Source organism: Gavialis gangeticus, unplaced genomic scaffold, assembly GCF_001723915.1.
Source record: "Gavialis gangeticus isolate Ggan-Ray unplaced genomic scaffold, GavGan_comp1, whole genome shotgun sequence".
Lineage (NCBI taxonomy): Eukaryota > Metazoa > Chordata > Crocodylia > Gavialidae > Gavialis > Gavialis gangeticus.
The window spans coordinates 61982791-61993526 of NW_017729032.1; the positions used below are offsets into that span (position 1 = coordinate 61982791).

At 40.6% G+C, this 10736-nt stretch overlaps 1 protein-coding gene across 2 annotated transcripts in view; it reads left to right on the forward strand.

The window, feature by feature from the left end:
• The window catches only part of INTS6 (integrator complex subunit 6), an 83490-nt gene that overhangs the window by 558 nt on the left and 72196 nt on the right, over positions 1–10736 (forward strand). The window contains exons 1-2 of one of the 2 annotated variants that reach the window (XM_019524539.1): positions 103–126; positions 402–551. In XM_019524539.1, the coding sequence (XP_019380084.1) occupies positions 432–551 (120 nt within the window). In that variant the 5' untranslated portion in view covers positions 103–126; positions 402–431. Of the gene's footprint in view, positions 1–102; positions 127–401; positions 552–10736 lie in introns of those variants that run through there. The other variant, XR_002098922.1, reaches the window with a different exon arrangement.

Below are 10736 nucleotides of genomic sequence, written 5' to 3' on the forward strand. Positions count from 1 at the left end.
ACCCCTCGCCTGCCCCGCCCCTCCCGGGGCTGGGGCCGGGGCGGCCGCGCTGGGGTCCGGCCGCGGCGGTGCTGACATCAACATGGCCGCCATGTTGGCGGCGCGGAGCGCGAGCCGCAAGGCACTGTGGGGGATCCGGCGCAAGTTGCGAGAAGTGACAGCGACTCCTCGGTCGCTCCGCGCGCGGCTGGGGGGGGGCCTCCCTTCGCCTTGCCTCCGCCCCACTGCCACCCCCGGGGCGGGGTGGGGGCAGTGCCCTCTTGGCACCTCACAGGATGCCCTGGGGAGCACTGGCCTTGTCCCCAGAGGGAGCCCCCCTGGGTGGGAGCCTGTGTGGGGAAAGGCAATCCCAGCCCCCTGCTGCCTGGGGATAAACCCCTCTCTCGCCTTTCTCTTTTCAGGCTGGATGGAAAGAAAACCACGCAACGTTTATGAGCGAGCTGAAAAACTTGCAGGCTGAAGGACTGACAACTCTTGGCCAGTCCCTCAGGACCGCTTTTGATTTATTAAACTTAAATAGATTAGTAACTGGCATAGACAACTATGGGCAGGTAGGTTGACGGTTAATAGGGGGAATGCCTAAAGGAAAAAACCCCAAAAAACCAAAAACCAACCCTGGAGCTTTCACAAAACCACACAGGATTCATTGACCGAAATGATCTTCCTTCATGACACTACAGTTGAAAGCATTTGGGGCTACTTTGAAAGAACCATTCAGCCATCAGGGCAGCCCCAAGCAGGATGTAGTTTTTACCCAACTTCAGTTTGGGTTTTCCTTAATAGTTGTAAACATTTTTCAGGTTTTGAAGCTTTCATTTTTTTTTCCAGTTACCATGACTGTCAGTTTTCTTTTACATTTGTCAGGAACCAGGTAATTAAACCTTTGTTTCAGGGCAACAGCTGATTTGCCACCAGGCTCGTGAAAGGAGGAAGCATCTTCATGTACAGTGCTGTGCCATCAGTTGGGTTGCACTTTGGGAGTTTAGCTTTTCTCTGAAGTGTTATTGCTGCAGAGGTCACAAATATTAGGCTAATTGGAACAGAGATTTAATCTTGTGTATCAGATTTTGTCGTCTTTCTTAGCATATTCCTTCACTTCTGTTGCACACCACCAGATCATTCAGTTTCTGACCCTTGTATAAGAGCCACAAGAAGCTCTACGCGCACTATTATGCTGTATTGGAGCACAATACTATGTTCCTTCTTGCAAGTTGAGCACGTGCTATGGGAAGTATTCAGTTCCTGTTTAGCCTAGAGCATAAGGTCTTAGGACTATGAAACAAACCATAGGTTTGTTTAGTATAGTAGTGAGTAACAAACCTGATCATTTGAGAAGGCATATTAATTGTATATTTTGTACTTGAGACATGTTATCTCACGTTTCCTCTTGTGATGTAACCCTCCCTCTAATGGCAAAGGAATGGTTGCTGCTTCTTGTTGGTCAACTGGAGTACTCAAGTGACATCAGGTGCTTTACAGAGAAATTCTAAATCTGAATATACGGTCTCTTCAGTGTCACGTTCCTCTTGCCTAGGAGGGGAATTTAGATTTCTTGTGTTGCATTACCACTTAATGAAAGTCACCCTCAATATTTTTTTGAATGCAAATAGATTAGTGAAACTTTGAAATGCACTATTTTCCCATACAGAGCTACTCTTTTAAATCAACTATCGTGTGCATATTCACCTGTTTTTCTTCTTCCCTACATTCCTGTGTCAGTTGAATTAGCTCGGGGTGTCAAAGATATGGCCCTCAGAGTAGATATGGCCTGTGGTGCTGCCCATGGAGTGGACCCACACGTTTCATACAGCGTGTGTTGAATTGGATCCATGCAGTACATGCGGGGCCTGGGCCAGCACAGGCTGCATATGGGGCTGGGGTTGGCCTGCGCTGCATGCAGCATGTGGGGTTGGTCCAGGGTGTGCTGCATACAGTATCTGCACCATTGTGGAGCTGGTCTGTGGGCCCCATCTGGCCTGTAGGCTGACCCCATGCCGGTTATTTGGCCTGCAAACTGGCCCTGTTCCAGTTCATCTGGCCCATGGGGTCATACCTCTCGCTTAGTCTTATGATGTTGTCACAAAAAATTGCTATTCCAGGCATAAAACACTAGAAGCCCACTTTGTACTGTGGGTGTTGATGGAAACTGATGATGCTCACCTGTTCAGTTACTTATCCTGAGTGAGCCAGCCAGCTTAGGGTTTCTTTTTTTCATTCAAATGGGCAGGTGAATTGATGTTCCCATTGGCTGGTTGTTGTTATGAAGCAGTGCTTCCTGTCCATTGATAATATTAAGTTGTTTTCATTTGTGGTGGATGAGACCTGTCCGTAGTTCTTTGCAAGTCTTTCCAAGCTTGCTTATTTTACAAACTTCTTCAACCACTGCTACCTCTTCCAGGTGTTGCAGAGTTGGGGAAAGGTTTCTGGGATACAAATGTTTGTGTATGTGATTAAACAAATGTTTCCTAAATTTAAGCATCCTTTGAGTGTGTGCTCACATGCGTGTGCACACACATATACACATATATACATGGATGGCAAAGGATGCTTAAACTTAGGAAACATTTGTTTAATCACTAATATATATAGTGATATGTCTGGCAAATGCTACATCCTGGGCTGCTAAGGGTTTCCATTTCATAGATTTCATAGACATTAGGGCTAGAAGGAAACCTCGCAAGGTCGTTGGGTCCAGCCCTGCCCACCCAAGGGTCTGGAAGTCTGCTGGGGTCAAATGATCCCAGCAAGATAAGCATCCAAATGTGCCTTAAAGGTATCCAGAGTAGGTGCTTGCACCACTTCTGTGGGGAGTCTATTCCAGACTTTAGGAACTCAGTTGATAAAGAAGTTTTTCCTTACGTCCAGTTAAAACAGTCTTCCTGGAGTTTGTGACTTAGACCTTGTCTTTCCTTGTGAACAGACATTCCTAGTGAACAGACATTCTCCCAGTTCCTGATGCATACCCCTAATGTATATGCTGCCACCAAGTCCACCCTGAGCCTTTGCTTTTCTAGGCCAGAGGGTCCCATGTGTCTCAGCCTTTCCTCAAAAGACTTTTTCTCTTGTCCTCTGTTCATGCACATGGCTCTCATCTGGACTCTCAAGCTTCTTCACATCCTTCCTAAAGTGCAGAGCCCAGAACTGGATGCAGTACTCTAACTGCAGCCTCACCAAGGCCACGTACGGCAGGAGGATGACTTCCTGGGTCTTGCTTGAGATGGATTGATAGATGCAAGCCAGGGTTTTGTTTGCTTTGCCGGCTGCAGCATCGCATTGGTTGGTCATGTTCATCTTGTGGTCAATCGTGACCCCCAAGTCCCTTTCGATGGTGGTGCTAGCAAGCGTAGCACTGCCGCGCCTATAAGTGCAATGTGGATTCTGCCCCCACAAGGTGGAGCACCATGCATTTCTCAGTGTTGAATGCCATCAGGTTTTGGTCCAGCCACCTTGCAAGCCTGTTCAGGTCAGCCTGAATTGCCAGCCTATCCTGTAGTGTGAGTACACTTCCCCATAGTTTGGTGTTATCAGCGAATTTAGCACCCCAAATCAAACCAGCACTTTATCATAAGTTAAACTAAAATTTAGGAGGCTTTTTAGTTTCACTGAAATCCATTCTTTTGAGCATTGAGGGAAGGGAATTGGTCCTTTAAATTCATGTTGGCTTGTTACAACGCAAACAATACTTGTCAACTGACATCAGAAATGGGAAGTCCACTTTTAATTGCCTCTTCTGAAAAGAAACATATTGAGATTTATGTACTCTAAAGGACTGGGAAGAATTCAGAATAATAAAAGAATATTCAAAACATTCACCTACTCTTAAAATACTGGAGACTACACTTTGCTACTAAATGCAGTAGCGCATATGCTTGCCTAAGTTTTATTAAACAAACCACTTTGGCAGGGGGAAACATCTCCTGAGACCACTGTATACTTCAGCTAATCTTATTTAAAGAATTAAAATAAGCAGATGGAGGCATATGAACGGCTGCTCTTTCTGAAGGTGGAAGGATAATTGTACAACTATAAGACTTGGGAGATATTAGAGACAGTATTACAAGCAGTGCAAATACCAGAAGTTATGAAGCAGTTTGAGAAAATTGTTTCTGACTCTCATCTATTTCTTGAAAGTATTTTTGTCCTGGTGGATTGTCAAGCTTCTAAAACTTGGTTAGATTGTTCTAAAATTCAAATACTTGAAACTGTTCCTTTTAGACATACTAATGATCAGAGTTGTTCCTAAGTTGGTGTGATTCAATTTGGTTAAACCAGCCAACTGTAAGACAATGCTTCCCTGCTTCTTTTAAATTGTTTATCGAAATGTAAGGGCCACACGTTATGCCTGACATCTTTTGAACTCATCTGAATTCTCCATCAGCAGACTTTCTGGATGAGAATAATGACTGAAAGGTCATTCTAAAACTAAGGTAGAGGAAAACTTGTAATGTATATTTCTTTGTGGCATCTCTGTTCGTGGCTTTTAATACAAACATTCCTAGTTATTAAATGAACTTAGGAGTACATTTATAATCATTCATAAATATATTGATTGTCATGAACGCTATGTGCCACTGGAGACTGGGGGGGCACAGTGAGCTCCTGCAGGCGGCAGGAGTGTGGTGGCAGTGGCAAGCAGCAGGCAGCCGCGGAGCTGTCGCTGGTGGGGGGTGAGTGCTGACCAGCAGTCAGCAACTGCCCACAGATGCCACCAGCAGTGTCGGCCAGTGGCGACTGCAGACTGCATGCTGATGCTGGAAGGGGAAGCGGGGTGATAAGCGGCGACTGCTTCGCCTTTTCTCAGAGGTGCACCACCTACGCATCACCAGTGTTGACTCTTTGTATTATTAGTTATACAGATATAGCAGATGATCGCAATAGTTAACATTCAAATTTTAAAGGGGCAGTGCACCTACTTTTTAAACTTATTTTTTTTCTTCGCAAAAGCCTTTAGAGAGAAGACAAAATCTCACCTATAAAGACATTAAAATTTCTTTATGAAGTTATGCTGCTGAAATCAGTCTATTAGAAACTTGATTTTTTTTTTAAAGTTTTACTATGTAAGCAGAGTAAAACAGACCAGAGGAGAAAAATACTTAATGACATTTTTCAGTTATATTAATTACAGGTTTAGCTTGCCTTTTACTGTAGTTTCAGGTTTTCAGCCAAATGTGGAGTTTTCAAGATGACTACGTCCCTTTAATGTTTGTAACCAATATTTTCCATTGGATGAGCTCTATATAATCTTTGCTTGGTACTAGAAACATTTACAAATTCTTAATATTTTTTTCTATGTGTATTTCACAGATTTTTAGTAGGCAATTTTTTATGAATTTTATAAGGATAATGATAGTCTCTTGAGTCAGCTAAAAGTGGTCATAAAGTACCATATCAATGGATCTTTATTCTGTAAGTTTCAGTGACCAGGCCCAGGTTGGGGTCAGGGGGATGTAGTTAAATAAGAAAACAGTTTAAATACTTAGCCTTTAAGTTCCCTGGTCTCTTATATCACTTTTTGTAATTTCCTTAACTTGGTTTATACTTAGCAAATTGAACTATTTTACAATATTTTCTCTTTTCTTCATCCATTACTGAAATGCTAGGCCTTTTACTAGCGGATTTCATTCTTTGATTATACAATAGTGACAATAATGGGTTTCTTACTGTGGTTAGATAAAATGGTTACCAGCAAACTAAATATTGTCCTGAATGAAAATGTAGTTAATAGTAGGGTTTGTATTACTAGAATTGCATCTGAAATTGTCACTAATGCTGCCAGAAAACATAGATAACACAACAGAAATGCACAGTAAGTACAAGTGGCCAATTTAAAATAAGTAATTGTACAGATTGCAACAGTTGACCTTGGTAACAAAACCAGAAACAGCTGAAGCCACAAGTTTTACAAAATATGCATCATTGAAATGGCAAATGCTAATGTATAGAAAGGAGAAAACAAAGTAGTACTGCATGATTTAATTGGGTAGACCTGTTTGAACTAAAACTCTTGAGCCTGTGCAACTGGGCACATACTTTGCCCACTGTTAGTTCCATAGTGATGTTTTTCCTTCATTTTTTTTTTCACTGCCAGCTCAAGTGAAATGAATTGAGGGTTAAGAGAAAATGTGCTTATTTGAACCAACATTTTCAGAGAAGTACTAAGGCAGTAGCCTTTCAAGTTATTTCATGTAATAACCATTTTTCCCCTTCAAAATTTTCTCCAGGGAGAAATTTCCTTTAATGTTTTGGATAGAAACTGCTGTTATCAGAACACCAACATGTTATCTCTGTAGAGATACCTGTCTTTTAATTATGCTGCTGAAGAATATGGCTGATACAGTGAAACTGACTCATGAGAAATGAACTCAACTTGATGAAGAGACTTAGTGTAACAAAGCACACTCTAAATTACAGATTTCTGAAAGATCATTCCCTTATAAAGAAAGTGGACTGTTTTTAGACTTGAAAGGGTTTCTCCACAGTGAATAACATTTTCCTGAGATTTATATTTCTTTTCTCACACTGATACAGAGTATTGATACACTGCTCAATATTCCTACTCTTAGGAAAAGTCATGATTTTTTCCCCCCAATACATTTTAAGTACTTATAAATACATGGGCAAGAAACCTTGAAACCAAAATAAAATAAAACTTTTTCATTTTAAATACATAAAGGATATCTTGAACCAGTCTAAAGTAAGATAAAGGTGGGAAAGAGCTTTGCTTCTATTTTTATAGTTGAGACGTTTTCTGCATACAGTAGGATTTTTTTTTAAACATCTTGCTCTATCCAGAGCTTTTAAACAATTTGCCTGCTACTGTTAAGAAGCCATACTTTAGGTTGATTTCTACTCCCCTACCCCTTCTCCCCTGCACATCTCCCCCAAATACTGATACAGTTTATGATTAAAGCTGTTTGTAGAAGCAGCAGAAATTTTTATTTGTTGTGTTCATTTGTGTATTTACACAAAGCTTACTCTGCATTGGTCAGTAGATGATCACTATAATTTTAATGTATTTAAACTGTAAGTAATATTTGTAGCACATGTAGCATATATAAAGGAAAGGTCTCTTGCTTTTGCTTGTGGAAGGACTAACAGTTTGGACCCAGAGGTGGTCATTCACTGTCCTATGGTAACCTGTGGCGCCTCATTTTGCGGTCCTTAAGTGACAAATTCATAACCTTACTAGGTAATTGAGCATGTCACAACACATGTTCCTTGGGCAAAGTGAATTTGTATAGATATAATTACACTTGATCTTAGAATCTTTTTAGTGGGAGTGTTAGCATTGCATGCATTGCGTTTTACATTAATTTCCATAAATCATGTAGCCACAATAATTACAGATCTGTAATTATCATTTTTTAATTGGAGGATAGTTTCTGTTCTGGCACAAACAGATTCTGGCTAGATGTCCTTGAAGCTACTAAACTGCTTGAATGTATGGAAGGTATATTTTATGGACTTATGCCCTGGTATATCAGATGATGTCAAATTCATGAAAACTTTGGCAATAGGCTGAAAGCTTAGCCATCTTTACTTACAATTCCTTCCTTACAAAAAATTAAATCCTTAAAGTATAATTCTTATCTTTGTATTTCAGGGAAAAATATTTCACAATAATGACTGTGCACACATCCGAATTTGGAACCCAAGCTTAGACGAGCATTTCCTGCCTTGTCATACTGGCACTGCTGCAAAGTTGTTTTTTTTAAGGCAGTGCTTTGAACTTATCAAACTACGTTCTCTCCTTTTCTCCCTTTTAACCAAATCTATTTGAAGCAGCCCTAGAACACACTGGGGAGAACTTCATCCAGTAGGAGGCATGAGCCCTACAGTGTTAAGTTTGTTGATGGTAAAGCTAACAGAAAAAGGGGGAGGCGGGGGCAGGGCTGAATGCAAACAGTAGGTATGCTACAAAGTTCTGTTCTTCAGTCGTACTACAATTGAAGCATGCTGTGAAATAGTTTTCATGTAAGCTCATCTAGGCCCTGCTATCTCAGTGGCTGATTCTTGACCTTTTTGAAAAATTTGAGAAGTTGGAATCTTTGTCTCTGTATCTCCATATTGGGTGATATGTTTAAAGACTGAGCTTAAGCATTTTGCCTCCAAATATAAAGGGATTTGACTTAAATAATTCTATGCTCTTATCTCTAAGGATGCCATCCTTTCCACTATTTCCAGAGGAAGGTATAGATTTTCAGATAATTTTGTTCTGTGTTAATCTTCAGTAGTATATGCCACTGGGATCATTGCAAGAAAACATGCCTACTTTCTGATCTCTGCAAGTCTGGGCTTAGTTCTTGCTCCCATATTTGTAACCTGTCTTGCTCTGCAATGAATGAATGTCTGAAGTAGAAGCTAGTTCTTGCAGAGTGTTCATGTATTTTTGTCTCGCTTGTCTACCAAGCAATCAAAATATATTTTATTTTAAAGGAAAGTAAAAAGTACGGTCATCTTTGTAAGTAAGCTTGTACAAAGTGTAACTATTTATCACTATACAAAACATTCCTATTGGCCTTTTCCATTAGTGCAGGGATGTCAAATGTGTGACCCATGGGCCACACCTCTGGCTTGCACAGCTTCGTTTTCTGGCCTGTAGAGCTCTCAACCGTGCCCTGTTTGCTGTTGCCACTTGCCCTGCTGTTGTTCTTCTGCCACAATGTCTGGCTCTGGCCTGTGAGGAGTACTTGCAGTCTGGACGTGACCAGGAGGGCCTGGTTTGATACACCTGCACTTATGTTAAAGGAGAAGATTTTTCTTCTTTTAATTTTAGAGGCTTCTTGGTATTCAAACATCAGAGAGACTTTGGCTATCTTCATTCTTCAGATACTTGATTTAATTTAAAAGTCCCCCATAATTTGGGATGTTTTTGTATCTTGTCTAGTGATAGAGCTAGGAGATAATATTTTTTGAGGTCTTCATTTTTTTTTTAGTGTTTTCATGATTATGATAGTTCTTTCTCTTTGACTTTTTTTCCACTTACCCGAGACTTGCTCAGAAGGTATTCCAACTCAGTATTGAGTTTTCATTGTAAACTGGTGATTCCTTCTTTTGGGGGCCAAGGGTAGCTGCTGTTGGCTCACATTTTAGACTTTCCTGCATGGCTGGTCAGTTGAAACTGTTACTGTTGAAGAGCAACACAAACACTTCTCATGAACACCTGGGAATTCAACATTTCACGCCCCTTTTTTTGTGTGTAAAAGATGACTTCCTACCACATTTTCCATTTGAATACTATTAGGAATAGGGAAAAATGCAGTGTGTTGCATTTCACATAGTCCTATATTTGTGCTTCCTGATAGAGGAGTACATTTTTTATAGGAACACCTTTCCAATTCAGACTTTTGCCTTTTAGCTTTGTTATTGGGACATGTTTTCAAGCTGTTTTCAGCCATTGTTCTGGTATTTATGCAACATTTAGGAATGCATATTGTTTGAACTTCCAATTTTGATAGCTGGATGGTCCAAGGATCCTATCAAGCTATGCATGTTATATTCTCTGACTTGAGAGTGATGGAGTTAGTTTAAGTTTTCCAAAACCGAAGTCAGTTTTCCACCAGATTTGATGCATTCAGTTTTATGGGAGGGGAGGGAGGAAGGAAAGGCAGTTTTGAAATAGAGGCCATTTCTACAAGTGTTTAGAGCAAATCTTTACAGTCAGTACTTAGTTTAAAGGTAGCTTAGCTTAGCAACTGTTCAGTTATTGTTCCTCACCTGTGCTTTGTTTAGTATTGTTTAGTATTTTGAAATAAGTGTGTTCCCGTTATGCATACTGGATAAGTGTACATTTGCTTAATGGCGTAACACCATGCCAATCCAAGCTTCTTGTTGTTTATAATGTAACTTCTGTTACCTGTATATTGGTTAAGTGCATAACTTTTTAAAGTTCACAGCATCTTTCAGCCCAGCTGTTTACTTTGTAATTTAGTTGTCATTGGTTCTACTTTGTTACATGAGAGTCACACTAACTGTGGCTGTAACTGTCAACTTTGTAACTAAGTGTACTTCTTTAACTGCACCAGAAATAGTGAAGGGGAAGCACTTGTCAAAGGGCTGCTACTGGAACCCTTGTGGGTAAGAGGAGCTAATCATTTTCATAGCTGGTCTTTCTCCTCATTTTCAAGTTGATTAATAGCAATCCGGATGGTGACTATTAAAAGCCTTGAAAATAAGAGGTGGCAAGGAAAAACTAGTCAGTGTCAGGGCTGCTAACAAACTGCTCTGAAAATGCTGTAAACAGTGCTTGTTAACAAACTGCTGTCAACGCAGTGGTATTAACAGTCTCTAAACTGACAAATTCTTGTCATTTTTAGGGCTTTTAATAGCAGCCTGGTAACTTGAAAACAACAAGAGCTAGTCAGTTTAGGGTCTGCTCATACCATACCATTGACAGTGCCGTGTACTCAATGAGCATTGTCAATGCTTTAGCATTAGCAGTTCTGAAACAGCATCCCCTAATTATCAAGGCTTCTATTGGCAGTCCTGACAGTGACTGCTAGAAGCCTTGAGAATTAAGAGAGCTAGGCATTTTGGGGGCTGCTAATACTGCAGCATCACAAATGGCATTCCTTAGGCACAGCATCAGTACTGTGGTTTTAGCAGTCCTGGAACTGACTTGCTGTCTTCATTTTTTTTTTTTTTTAAGGGTTGTAATAGTCAGTTTTGGATTTAATTGCCATTACTACAGGAGTGACAATGCCATGTACCTAATGAGCCGTGATTACTTAGGTTTA